Below are 14,820 nucleotides of genomic sequence, written 5' to 3' on the forward strand. Positions count from 1 at the left end.
CTAGTAAACCTAGATGGAACTCAGCATTGGCGGCATTAACATATATAGGACACAAATACGCACAGAATGCGTGCATACACAGACGTGCACGGATACACATATACATGTGTGCTTTCACATGCATCTACCCAGGTAATCTTTAAGAAGACCCAGGAGTCCTAGGCACAGCCTTCCTCATCTTGGTCTCTGTAGACCCCTCGCCTACCAAGGAACTACATCCACTGAAGCAGAGGCCAACTCCTGAGCTAGGACAAAGGAACACGCAGATGAGCCTAGAACATCTTGTGCCAGCAAGTCAGCGATGCTCCCAGAATGACTGGGAGTGTGCCAGAGATATACAGACGCCAACCTGGACCAGTTCCCACTGTCGCCTCAGACAATGTGAGCACCGAGGTAAATAATGGTTGTAGCAGATTAGAATAAAACAGGAAACATAACCCATGCTGGGTGGGAAGACAGAAAGAAGTGGGGAGAGGAGAGAGGGAGAGAGGAGAGGGGGAGGGAGAGGCGAAATCAATATTTACCTCTTCTCAAAGCCCTCCTTAAAACCTAGGTTCCCCAATAATCAAGTAGTTAAACTCCAACATCCCCAGTCAACAGGCAAGGGTGAGCCTTGGGCCACCTGCTGTGTAGCAGGTGCATAGCCTGAGTCTAATCCTGAGGCATCAGGCAAACCCAAATCCAGGGAGCCTGCACCCTGGCCTAGAGACCAATGAAAGAAGGTCTGGAAGAGGCTTAGGGCAGAGAGATGAAGCTGAAGATCCCAGGTCACCTCTGCTGGAAAGGACTTAACAAGGACACCTGGGTGGCTTGCCAGTAGTCACTGCCTCTGATACAGACAGCTGTGCTGTAGTGACAGAGTGCACATTTGTTGGAATGCACTGGACGTTAGGGGCATGGAGTACCCTCAGAGGTCCACAAGGAAGTGGTATGAACTACACAATGGCCAAGAGTCAGAGTCATTCTCAGAATGGGAAAGTGCCGGGCTTGAGGCTGGAAAGATGGCTCACTGGTTAAGCCACACTTGCTGTTTTTCCAGAGGACCCGAGTTTGGTTCCCAGCACCCACATCATCAGGCAACTCAAAATTGGCTGTATGTAACTCCAGCGCCAAGGGACTGAATACTCTCTTTTGATCTCCATGACATCTGTACTCTTGCGCACACACACACACACATACACACACACAAAAAAACATACATACACACAAAACCATGAATAAATCCTTTTTAGTCTGCCTGGCTTCCTTGAGAATCAGCTTTCCCTTCTCTTCTTCCCAAACCCCTATGTCTTGAGTCTCACCCTCTCCAACAGAATCTCCACTCATACACTCAAGGAACTGGGTACCTGTCCAACGGCCTCCTTCTCAATCAGAAAACATTTCATCCATACCTACTGGCTGCCCTGGCTTGCCGAGACTTCATGAGAACACCGGCCAGCCTGCTCCCCTCCTGCTCCTCCCATCCCTGTGACATGGAGCCAGGCAGAGGAATTATTCCTTGAAGAAAAGTAAAAGGGAAGAATGTGGCTCTGCACGGGAGGCCAGGCTGAAGGGAGTCAGCAAGGATGCAGCCCTGCCTGGAGAGGCTTACATCCTTGAGGACCCAAGACCACACTCGGTGGCAACACCCTTCATGATCTAAATCCTCAGGACCTGAGTCCAGGTGAGCAGGTGGCAAGGGGTTTTCGTGGGAAGACAGAGTGTGGAAAGTACAACACTAGAGACACACACCTGAGCAGAGTTAGCCCAGATCAAGGCTCAGGACAGGAAAGGGCAGTCAAAGAAGATTCCTGGAAGAGGAAGAGGCCCCTAAACCAGCTGAGGTAAAGAACCAGGCTGGAGCTGGGCAGTGGTGGCACATGTTTTTAATCCCACTTGGCAGGCAGAGGCAGGCAAATCTCTGAGTTCTAGGTCAACCTGATCTACAGAGCAAATTCCAGGACAGCCATGGCTACACAGAGAAACCCTGTCTCAAACAAGCAAACAAACAAACAGAACCAGAACCAGGCTGGAAGGAGGTAAGTAAGTAAACTTGTGATTGGCACAAAAGGAAAAACACAGGGAAGAAACACACAGTACCAGGTGGGAGGGTCAGGGAGAAGGGGGAGCATGGAGGACATGGAGGTCCCTTGGAGGTAAGCCAAGGCATTCAGAGATCTATGCTGAGTCCCTGCAGCAGACAGACCATCGATGTCCTAAAGGGAGAAGGCCATCAGAGTGCTACGAACATGTCAGAGGTAGGTGAAAGAGGCCCCTCTTTAAGAGGCCTCCCCAGAGTAAACATGTGGATTGTCACAGTTGACACAGGCACCCTGGGGAACTCACACTGTGGCCACTTTGACTCCACTGGGTCCCTTCCAGGGATCAATAACTAGTGTCCATACCTAATTAGCTTAATTAAGCCCAAAGTGGCTTCCAGGCATTGGAGTAAAACAAAGTACATCCTGTTCACCCAACAGTTCACAACAAAGCAGGCAGGCAGTGTCTCTCCAGGACCACTGGCACACAAAAGATGCTTAATAAATGCCTATTGCCAGGTCTGCGTGCTGGTATATTCCCTTCATCTCAGCACTTGGGAGGTAAAGGCAGGCAGGTGTCTGGGAGTTCCAGGTCAGTCTAGTCTCCCAGTCCATGTTACGGTCAGACCCTGTCTCAAAATAAAAATAAATAAATAAAGCCATTATGCTCCCCTAGATCCACCGGTCCAGCTGAGATAAACTCAAAGTGAAATGGGAACTCTGAGTCTTGAAGATTTACCAGGAAGCCATGTGGCCTTCAAGGAACGGGGGACATCAGAGACCAATGATCTGGACATGACAAGCAGAGAGAAATGAAATGCACTCTCGGACCTTGCCAAATGACCCAGCTGACTCCCCCATAGAGGATCCAGATGTCCAGGGAAACCAGGCATGCTCCTACTATCACCCCAGAGAGCCCACAGGTCCCAGAGAAAGCCCAGAGAAGTCAGCGAGGCTGCAGGTCAGCTGAGGGGAGTCTTGAACTCACCCTTTCTTTAGGAAGATATGCATACACAAGCTAGTTAGTTATGTCACGTACCATCTGGGTGACTTGGGCACATCTGTGGACCTCTCTGAGCTTTCACTATTATCTACAAATCAGAGGTGGTACACCACTCTACAGATTGCGTCTAGACCCGGAAAGGGCAGCTGTGATTCCTTCTGTGCTCCAGCAACCACAAACCGAGATAACATCTTCTTCCCGGCATATCAGAAATGTGAGCTTCCCTGTAGCAAAGAGCAAGCACCCAGAGAGAAGTCTCGCCCCAGCCCCTGCACAGCCAGCCCTGGCAACGACTGTTGTTTCTTTCCTTATGAATATACACACAGGGCCATGAAGCTAAACTTGGCCAGATACCGTGAAGGTTCAGAGAGCACCTGCAATGTGGAGACCGTGGGACAGACCAGCCTACACAAAATGACAAGCGAGAAGACAAGACCAACCCTCTGAGCTGGTATCTAATCGCCAACAATTGATGGCGACTAGAAATTTCCAACACAGGGACTGTGCACCCTGAGGCCTGCACCAGCCAGCACCCTTCATCCCCTCCAGCCCGAATCACAGGAACCAGCCACTCCCCAATCAGGCACAGCCCCTCCCAATCTCCCTGCCAATCAGCCTCACTCTCTTAACCCCACCCCCACCCCCGGTCAGGCTCGAGCCTACAGACGGGTGCAGAACCTGTCAGAAGCAAGCCAGCTTTAGCCTCCAGCAGTTCAGGGTCAGCCCAAGATCCAGCTGTGCGCAGGAGGAGAGGGGAGTCAAGATCCAGGTGTGTGCAGGAGTTGCCCCCTCCCTTTCCTTTCTCGAGTCGTGAAAGAGGTTAAGAACTCCGCAGTCTCCCGGTCCCAACGTGGAGGGTGGAGGAACGACTTACACATTGAGATCTCTTAAAGACCTCTCACCCTTGGAGCGTGCCATTTGGGCACACTGTCACGCTGACCTTTCGGGACTCTAGCTGCAACCGTCCCTGGCTCTCTCGGCTGCTGGGGTATTACTAATAGTAGAAGAACCACCCCCTCTCTTTCCCTTCTGGGGCTCTCCTTTGTCAAACGGGAAATAGCTGGCCCCATCTCTTTGGAAAGGCAGGCACAGCCAAAGGGCAGAGGCTTTAGGGGGGAGGGGTGGAACCCGCCAGAATATTGGGATCAGTGACTCTCACAGACTCCCACCCCGCCCCCAGACACCGCGGTTCCCGAAGTCCGGGTAGAGAATACCCGGCGTCCACTTGGAGTTGCGAAGTGGGCGGGTCGCACCTGGACAGCACTGGCTGAACCAGAGCTGTCTTGCTCTTCCGTCCGCCTGCCAGGATCCCTTTAAAGAGCGATCGGGCGGGGGATCCGGGACCCCCGGAAGGCAGGCCACATGCCTCGAATCTCCTTAACTCTGGGCCAAGTTCCTTTCAAGGAGCCAAGAAAAGCAGCTCCAGTCAGCGGAGTGGACGTGTTCCTGACCTGCCCTGCCCTGCGGCCACACGCGTGTCTCGGCCTCCACAAAGGCCACACTAGAGCGACGGCCGAAGTGGGGGGCGGTGAGGAGACGAAGGGGACTCCCTCCCAGAGGCCCTCCAGGAAGGCCCCGAGGCAGTTCGCTCCGGGCTGGGGTCCCGGAGGAGGCGCAGGCCAGAGAGGGGGCGGCGCCCGGCCCTCCCGCTCCCTTCGGCCCGCGCACCCCGCCCGGCCCGGCCCCTTCGCCGCGCCCTGGGCCAGCGCAGCCACCGCTCCAGCTCATCCTCCATTGGCTCCGGCCGCTAGGCGCGCAGCCCGAGGACGCGGCCCCAGCGTGGCATGCACCGGGTTCGAATGGGACACTCGAGGACCCGGGCCTGAGAGCGAGACTGCAGTGCTGGGCGCCACGCCGAGACTGGAGTCGTTCTCCACGAGGCAGAGCAGACCCGGGAGCCGGCGCACACTAACGGTCCCCGCGGCGGTAGTGGCGTGCCCTAGGCTTGGGGGACTTTGGCCAACTTCGCGCCTTCGCCGCTCGCTTGAGCGGGAAGTGGAGACAGGGACGAGCCTCCCTCTGCACTGCCCCTTGAACCAGTCGCTCGGACCAGGGCGCCAGGGCCTCCCGCGGCCGCCATCTCGGCGCTCCAGTCAGTTTGCCCCGCAGCTCACACGCCCGGACCCTCACCTGGGACATCTGCGGCCGGAAATTGATGTCCTTCAGATCGATGGAGCCGGGGGAGAGGTTGTGCAGCAGCTGGCACAGCAGGACGCCGTCGCGCAGCGCCTGCGCCAGGTCGAAGACCACCGCCGAGGGCCACACGACACGGTGGTTGGGCGGCAGGACCTTGCAGTCGATGAGCCAGCGGCCGCATTGCCGCCACTGCTCCATGGCGCCTGCGGCGCCCGTGCGCTCGCCGCCGCGGCCGCTGGACCAGCTCTCTCAGGGCAGCGCTCTGGCTAAAGTGCGGTGACCGCGGGGCATCCCGCCCGCCCGCGCGGGGCTAGGCGGCCGGGGCGGGGCTTCGCGCAGGCCGCCCCGGGTCCCCGCTGCGCGGCCGCGCGGCCCTCCTCTTCCTCCTCCTCGGGCTACTAGCGGGCAGTCGCTCCCGCCCACGTGCGGCCACCAGGCGTTCGCGGGGCAGCGCGCCGGGTACCCCCTTCACACACACAAGTCCGCTTGGGCTCCGGTCCGAGCTCCACGCCTCCTGCTGCAGCAGCGCTCCTCCATCCGCCCCTCTGGGCGCCGCATTCTGTGCTCGGGGTGCCCCGCACCGGCCACCGCTCCTGCCCCGCCCGAGACAAAGGCGCAGCGGGTCGCTCGCTCCGTGCGTCCGGCGCCTGGGCTGCCGGCGCCGCCGTCGCTTTGTTCGCCCGGCCCGCGGGCTCTGCGATCCTCGCGGGGCGCTGGGACTCTGAGGCTCAGCAGCTCCCAGGCGCTAGGGATGCAGGGGGCGCGGCCACGGCCGGGCGGGGCCGGGGGCGGAACTGGCATCCTCGCCGGCACCTCCCACGCGACCCAAGCACCGCCTCCAACCCGCCCTCCCACTTCCTGTCCCGGGGCCGCCAGCGAAAGTTGGGGAGGGCGGGGCTGTAGCGCAGGCTCTGGACTGGCGACTTTCCGTTAGGTGCACGTGGACCCAGGCCGGCAGTCTCTCCTGCAGAGTGATGAGGTTTCTGTACCTCGTTAGAGACTAAAAGGTGACCCCTGTAGCGCGCCGCCCTTGCATGGACCTCTGCAAAGACAGACCAGGGACCGCTCATCCAGCTGGGCTACACAATCACGCCCCTATAGCCCCATCAATCTGGTTAATGAGCTCAAGTCTTCCAGAGTACGCTTCCAGTCTAATGTCCTTGTCAGGATCCGCAGGACATCCCCTCTCCCGATGAGGGAAAGAGGAAAAAAAAATCCTTCACTTGCGGTCACGAGCACCCCCTCCCTAGATTCCCTGGTAAGAGGTGCTGGTAGGATCGACAGTATGGTGTCCTGAGGACATCGTGACAGTGGGAGAGACTTCAAAGCATCAATAACTGATTTTGCAATTGGAATTACTTTGCTGCGGACTCATCTATCAGGACCCGTGAGTTTTTGGTAAAGGGAACACCACAAAGCCAAGCCTTCTCGGAAACTGGTGTCCTGGAAGGGAGCTGGGAGAAAGGGGAGTGGCCAGCTCACCAGAGCCTCCTTATTTGATCTTCTGTGGGCTGGTCATCGTTATGTCGGTCGCTGCGTCTCCCTCAGTTTACCTAGCCCAGGGCAGGATGGCAGATCCCACCTCGATGCACACACCAAGCCTGTCACCTGCATCCAGGAGCGTCATCCCTGGAATGGCCTCTGCAAGAAGTCAGTTCATCCCTTCCCCACCTAAAGAGGAAGCTTGAAACCTCATACTAGGGGTCAAGAGAGGCGCCAGAGTCAGGTTGAATAACTGGCTAGCTCCTGCCTAGGTACCACTTCATCTCTGATAGCCTCAGAGAAAGGACCTGCTGCAGGGAGGTAGGGAGAGGATTAAATCATCCAAAGCACAGGGCCACAGGCAGACCCTCCAGCATCTCCCTAAAAGTCATTCAGTACCCTTCAACACATGCGGGGGTGGGGGATGAACGCAGAACACCTCGCTAATCCTGGTCCCTTCATGCCTAGTCCCAGGGAGCTCCTTTACAGGAAAGAGATCTTTACCCTCCCTGACCTCAACCTTCCCGCCTCATCAGGAAACTCACCATGACCAGACTAGGTCTGGGACAGACTACTCTGACAGTCAGTCATACGTTCATCTGCTGCCCCCTGGTGGTCTTAAGAGCAGTAGCAGCTGACCGTCCATAGGCTCCCGGAAAGCGGGCTGCCTTTGAGGCGCTGTAGTGCAGAGCCTTAGCCTGTCAGTCTTGCAAGTAAAGAGATCTAGGCCTCCTGGCACAAGTGGTTCTGCACCAATCGTGTGTCTCTATGGTACCCAATTCCTTGTCTGGATATTGGGGGTGTTCACTTGTCCTGTGTATTTGATAGAGACCTTGGGAAGCTCTACAGGGAAATAAGAGAAGGGATCAATGACGGAAAGCTGGGTGGAAAGTGTTCCAGATGTCTGTTGTGCTGTGTAGGTCAGACTGCATGGGCTCAAAACAACTTGCAGAGTGCTGATAAAGGGGATAATGTACCTCCGTGTTCTACCTCACCCACTCTCCCAGCCCCAGGACTGTTTGCCAGGACCCTCCTCTGAACATGTCCCGGAAACAAGAGTACCTCCCCCACTTTGGAGATGAGCTCTGTGAAAGCCACTTCTGCTGAATTCCAGTGACCAGTTCTGAGGTGATCTGAACAGATGAAACCCTGAGGGGCTGCCAACCCTAGCCACATACCCAGGATGTAGAAGGAGGGCCATGGACTGACCATGCAAGAGGTTGCAGAGAGGCGCCTAGAAGGGTGCAGCAAAGCTTCTGGAAGTTGACCGTCCCTGAAAAGTATGCTTTTGGAGGCTGGGGGCTGACAGGAAGGCACAGGTGCAGGAAGCTAAGGCAAGGATCAACAGAGCCTGGGCCCAGAGTCCCTTCTAAATCACAAGGGAACAGAGCATCTCTTGTACTCCCAGACATTGGCTGGTCAACGGCAGCAGCATCTCTGATGGATTCTGGTGTGAATTTCTGCACATCCTACCTGCCTGCAAGTTCAAGAACCCACATTCAGATTCTGAGCACGCCTAGCTCTGCCGCCACCAGAGTTCAGGTTCCTCCCTTGAGTTCTTCAACAGCCTGCTTCTGCCTTGCCCTTCAGTCTGCTCTTCATAGTCAGCAAAGATCTAGCTGAATCTAGATGCAACCCTGACACTCTGCCACCTCAAAGTCATTTGTGGAACTCAGTTCCTACTCAGACGTGCGGATCTTTGAAAGAACACCGTTTGGCATGCATGAGGCCCTAGGCTCCAATGCCAGCCCTTAAAGAAGTGGTTCTCAACCTTGGGTCATGACCCCTTTGGGGGAGGTCAAATGACCCTTTTACAAGAGTCTTCTAAAACTATGAGAAAACACAGATATTTACATTACAATTCATAACAGCAAAATTAGTTATGTAGTGGCAACAAAAATAATTTTATGGCTGGAGTCAGCACAACATGAGGAACTGTATTAAAGAGTAGTAGCATTAGGGAGGTTGGGAACCACTGTCTTAAAGGAAATGAAAAAAGGAAAAAAAATGACAGATTCTCCCCCAAGCAAACCCCCTTTGGCACAGCTTCCTTCCCTGGCTGTGGATTTTGTGCCCCTCCTAGTTCTTTGCACTTGCCGTTTCTCTGCCTAGAATTCTTCCATCAGAGAGGGACGTGACCAAGGTTCTGACTAACAGAGGAGGGATTTGAACCAGGATCTCAACATGGAGTCTGTTTTCTCCAGTGCTCCCAACAGAGCTGTTTGCATTTACTTTCTAGGCTGACCTTAAGGCATAGAGGTGTCAACACAAGAGAAATTATGGAACTCGATCTGTCTCTGCCCTCCCAGGCTTCTGCAGAGGGTGCCCCCGCCACTGGGCAGACGCTCACTGGGCAGTCTCAGGGCTGGTGTTCATCCAGACTACAAGTACCTCTAAGCATCCAGTGCTCTGTATGGCAGCTCCCTCTGTGGAAGCTTCTACAGACATTAGAACATTCAAAAAACTGAGGACCGAGCCGGGCAATGATGCACACACCTTTAATCCCAGCACTCAGGAGGCAGAGGCAGGCAGATCTCTGTGAGTTTGAGGCCAGATTGATCTACAGAGCAAGTTCCAGGACTAGCTTCATAGCTACTGAGAAACTGCGTCTTGAAAAGAAAAAAGAAAAAAAAGAAAAACTGAGGACCCCCACAGCCAGACCGGCCATTTTGATTATCAGTCCCTGCTTCCCCAACACCCAGACATATTGCATGGTCTCTATATTTTCATCAGAAAGACTACCTTCAGCTGGAAGGTGATGGCATGCACATGCCTTTAATCCAGCACTTGGGAGTTTGAGGCCAGCCTAGTTTACAAAGCAAGTTCCAGAAGAGCCAAGATTGGAGAAACCCTGTCCCGGGGGGCTCTTCCTTACAAGGACATCAGAGGGCTCTCCCTAACAAAGACAACCATGTCTCTCATTCAAAGGAATACCAGCACTGGCCTCCTGTTTCTCTACCACCCAGCCTTCCATTCGCTTCCCACCAGCCCTGAACCTCTTTTTTTTTTAATTATTTATTTATTATGTATTCAGTGTTCTGTCTGCATGTATGCCTGCAGGCCAGAAGAGGGCGCCAGATCTCATTACAGGTGGTGGTGAGTCATCATGTGGTTGCTGAGAATTGAACTCAGAACTTCTGGAAAAGCAGTCAGTACTCTTAACCATTGAGCCATCTCTCCAGCTCTCCAGCCCCCCTGAACCTCTTTTTACATCTCCTTACTGGTCCTTGAATTCATCTACCCTGCCCTCTGTCCAGTCACCCTTTAATCCACTTAGCCCTTCCCTTCCTCCACGCGGCCCTCCCATGTTCCTCTGCCCATCACTCTTAGAAGGCTGAAGCCAACCTCCCAACTGTCCATCATTATCATCCCCACTCTATCCACCCACCTATACCTGCATCTATCCACCCATCCCACCCATACCCCTCCAACGAGACAATACTGACTGAGTACCGGCTTTGTTCCTAAAGAAAGGGAAATGAATGTTTTGACCGGGTGAGCGATTTATTCTCGCTCCAACCCACAGGAACACACATTTTGCAAATTCCATTTGGAGCTCCATCAGGCAAATTCAGCTGTCACAATTTCCCAGGAAATTATAGGTGTAGGAAAAGACCATCTGGCCAGCCATGGCGACGGAGCATGGAGCACGCCTTGCTGGATGGTGGGTGTGGGCCCTCTGCATTTCCTTTGAAAAGGCAAAATGTAGACTGTTACTGTTAGTTGCTTCAACTTCAAAATTAAGCCAAATGCCACAGTCTAGAGACTGAGCCCTACACTAGATCTCGGAAATCTTGCTGTAACACAGCCAAAGCTTGGGCACCTGCCAGTGACTATGCAAAACATAAAGACAGTCCCTTCCCTCCCCCACCTCAACCCCACCCCCGCCCAGGCCTGTCTTGAGGCTGAAGCAGCATCTGGGAAGACCCTGTGTTCAGGGCAGGTGAGCACAGCCTTCAGAGAGTACAGAGTCCAGGACATAGGTCAGCTGTCCTTATGAGACTGAGAGGCAGCACTGGGGGAGGGGACTCTGCTTTTCCAAGAGCCTTCATCACAGAGCCACAAGCCACTTGGATGCTAGAAAAATGGAGATGGTCGGGCCAGAGAAAGCCAAGCTCCATTTGGCTGCATGTGAATAATGGACTCAGTGGGTGGGGGGACCAGGGGACGTTGGAGTCCCCGCAGGCACTAAGCATATTCCCAGACAGGCTCAGATGACCACAGACTGACTGCTAGGAGTGTTGGGTCTTAGTAAAAAGAAGCTGCTACCCACAGGGAAAGCCTGACTGTGCTTCGCCACACCCTCACCAGAGCCTGAAATCCTCCTTCAGCCTCAGAGACTTGTCTCCTGGGCCCTTCCGCCTCTCCTCCAGTCAGGCTTCCTTGAAGTCAGCACAGCTAAGAGAATGTGCCACACACACCTGTTCCAACACCTCCCTGATAGGACATAACACATACATCGCCACCCTGAAGCAAGAGAATGTCTTGACTGTAACTCCCAACCTCCACCTACCCTGGGCTCTAGCTACTTTTTAACCTGCTTTGGATACACCTATCAGGGACACTTTGTATCATTGGAATCCCACCACTCATGGCCTTTCATGTCTGGCTTTTTCACCTTGAATATGTCTGAAGTTTGTTTTCATAACTCATGTTCTTCACTCAGTACGTTCTATGGCTGACCAGTAAGTAATTCATTGTGAGCAGAATCAACCTTAATGAGACACAGTTTAATCGGTCGTGTCTGAGACATTGTTATTTTGATATCTAATCAACATTAAAACTTACTAAAGAGATCCTTTACATCCTTTCCTTGTCTTCAAAGTGTAGGGGATGCCTCACACATGCAGCCCATTTCCATCTGAACCCTACATTCCCCTCAGAAGCGTTTGATCTAAATATATTTAGGTTTCATAAAATTCACAGTTGAAAAAGATTTTCCTGCTCAAGCTGTTTCAGATACATTTAAAAGTTTGCCAAAAATAGAATTTAGTATCAATTTTTAAATTAATTAAACTGAACAGAGGGCTGACTGGAGTCTGGGAAATGTGTATCTCCTCAAGCCCCAACAGCCATCAGGCCTGACAGAACCTTTTCCTTTGTGCCTTAAATGGAGGCCCTGTGACATTCACCTGGCTATGGAGCCACCTATACCCTGTTCTCCCAGAACAGCACCAAGCCTGATGTGAGTGCATGAGTCTGCTGACCCACCTACCCTACCCATTCACGCATCCACCTATCTGCTTATCCACCCATCCACCCAGACACATATCTACCTAGCTACTATGCATCCACATAGCCACCCATATCTACCACCCACCCATTCATCCATCACTACCCACCCACTCACTCACCTACCCATCCACCTGCTCACCCATCCACCTGTTCACCCATCCACCTGTTCACTCATCCACATGCTCACCCATCCACCTGCTCACCCATTCCCCTGTTCACCCATCCACCTGTTCACCCATCTACCTGTTCACCCATCTACCTGCTCACCCATTCACCTGCCCACCCATCCACCTGCCCACCCATCCACCTGCTCACCTATCCACCTGCCCACCTGCTCACCCATCCATCTGCTCACCCATCCACCTGCTCACCCACCCACCTGTTCACCCATCCACTTGCCCACCCACACATCCACCTGCTCATCCATTCACCTGCCCATCCATCCACCTGCCCATCCACACATCCGTTACCTGCCCACCTCTCACACAACTACTGTCCAGGTTTGGCTTGGCTTTTGCTTTTTGTTTTGTTGACTTGTCATAAGCTAGACTCATCTGAGAAGAGGAAGCCTCAGTCAAGAAAATTTCTCCTCCAGATTAGCCTGTGCACAAGCCTGCGGGGCCATTTTCTTGACTAATAATTGATGTCTGCAAGGTCAGCCTACAACAAGAAAGGGCCACCCCTGGGCAGGTAGTTCTGAATTGTGTAAGAAAACAGGCTGAGCAAGCTATGAGAAGCAAGTAGCTCAGCTTACTAACTGAATTCCTCCATGGCCTCTGCTTTACTTTCTGTCTCTAGGTTCCTGCCCTGACTTCCCTCAGTGATGGAGTGTAACCTCAAAGTTATAAGCTAAAATAAACCCTCCACGCCCCCAAGTTGACTTTGGTCATGGTGTTTTATCACAGCAAGAGAAATCGTGACTAAGACACCTACCTATCCATCTATCTACCTGTCCACCCACCCATCTTCCCAATCATCTACTCACACACCCACTCATTCCTCCATCCATCCACCTATGCTTCCAGAAAAGACTTCACTGCACCACACACACACAAGACTTGGAGAGACACAGGATGAGAAGGTGACAACTAATGAGTGAATTTCACAGGGCCACCATCTCAGTTGATTCTACAGGAGGGGGCAACTGGGGCTGGCATAAGTTCCTTGGCTCCTGTCTGGGACAACATAAAGGTCTGACTGCAGTGATGTGGGATGTACTTCACAAACACGATGAACATGCCTCTGCCATGTTGGACTATGGAGCAAACAGGCAGGGCTGTGGAGTTGGTCCTATGCATACCCACTTAGCATTAAAAAAAAAGGCGCTCCTTGTCAGAAAAGGATTTCAGATACACAATAAGATGGATTCAGACATAAAAGACCTCTAAACAAGATACAGTGTGTTTAAAAATGTACGTAGCTTTGGGAGAGAGAAGGAAAAGAGTATAAACAGTTATGAAAAATAAAACAAAGTCTTTTTTAAAGATTTATTTATTTATTATGTATACAGCATTCTGGTGTGTATGCCTGCACACCAGAAGAGGACACCAGATTTCATCATAGATGGTTGTGAGCCACCATGTGGTTGCTGGGAATTGAACTCAAGACCTCTGGAAGAGCAGCCAGTGCTCTTAACCTCTGAGCCATCTCTCTAGCCCAAAACAAAGTCTTTAAAGAGACAGTAAAAGTAATATAAAAGTATACAAACCGTCATAGATTTAAAAAGTAAAGAAAAACAAGCCATGTAAAGATGGAATATACACAGAGAGTCTGAATTATGTATATTATTGTGTTTTCTTTGAATTTCTTGATGGCAGAGAAACATTTGATTCTGGGGGCTGCTAAATTAAACCAACATAAAGGTATCTTGACTTCAAAATTTGGGTCTGAGAGTTGGAGGAGACCACTTGTTTGTTTCTGGCTGCTCAGCCCTGAAATAACCACACAGAAACTGTATTAATTAAATCACTGCTTGGCCCATTAGCTCTAGCTTCTTATTGGCTGACTCTTACATCTTAATTTAACCCATCTCCATTGATCTGTGTATTGCCACAAGGCTGTGGCTTACCAGGTAAAATTTCGGTGCCTATCTCTGGCGGGGCTATATGACTCCTCTCTGACTCTGCCTTCTTTCTTCCAGCATTCAGTTTAGTTTTCCCTGCCTAGCTAAGTTCTGCCTTGCTATAGGTCCAAAGCAGTTTCTTTATTCATTAACCAATAAAAGCAACACATAGACAGAAGGACTTCCCACACCATCTAACGATATGTTTGGTTTGAAAAAGAGGTTCTGCTTTTGTTTTCACAGAAGATGAGAACCTGTGAATTCCTTCCAGGCTAATGTGGCTTGATGGAACAAGACCCCCCAAAAGGTCTCTGTGAACCCCTAAAAATACCTCACCCAACAAACAGTAGGAAGCAGTTTGGAGAGAACAACACCCAAATTTCCAAAATGACAGTTTAAAATGTTTATTTTCATTTAAAGGGGTTTATTGTAAGTGATTAATGGTCACAATCAATCTCAAAAAGATTATAAGGGGAATATGATATAGAGATGAATACTTTACATTGGTATGGACTTTGGTCTATTGATACAAATTTCAGGTCAATTTGCTACACTGTATATGTGTATTTCTGCTCTTGTTTAAAGTATTATTTTTAGACGGCTCATTTAAAAATGTAATGTATAATTAAAAATTACAGATCAATAGTCATTTATAATAGTCAAACTAGTACTCACGTTAGTTAGGTTTTCTAGATATACAGAGATATATTTCAGTTAGATAATCTTCAACACTTTAAAGACTACAGAATACTACATTTAAAATGTTTTAAGAAGTTAGATTTTTCTCAACAATGAAGCATGTTTGTCTGCTTTGGCAGCACAGCACCAATTACTTCAGAGAGGTTCAAGGGCATTGAAGAAACTCATTACGGAATTTGCCTTCA

At 51.5% G+C, this 14,820-nt stretch overlaps 1 protein-coding gene across 3 annotated transcripts in view; it reads right to left on the minus strand.

The window, feature by feature from the left end:
- The window catches only part of Vav2 (vav guanine nucleotide exchange factor 2), a 176,305-nt gene extending 170,812 nt beyond the window's left edge, over window positions 1-5,493 (minus strand). For all 3 annotated transcript variants that reach the window (XM_075985552.1, XM_075985550.1, XM_075985549.1), the window contains exon 1: window positions 5,152-5,493. In XM_075985552.1, coding sequence (XP_075841667.1) covers window positions 5,152-5,355 — 204 coding nt within the window. In that variant the 5' untranslated portion in view covers window positions 5,356-5,493. The remainder of the gene's footprint in view (window positions 1-5,151) is intronic.
- Window positions 5,494-14,820: the final 9,327 nt, after the last annotated feature.

The sequence above is a fragment of the Microtus pennsylvanicus genome, chromosome 9, assembly GCF_037038515.1.
Source record: "Microtus pennsylvanicus isolate mMicPen1 chromosome 9, mMicPen1.hap1, whole genome shotgun sequence".
NCBI lineage: Eukaryota > Metazoa > Chordata > Mammalia > Rodentia > Cricetidae > Microtus > Microtus pennsylvanicus.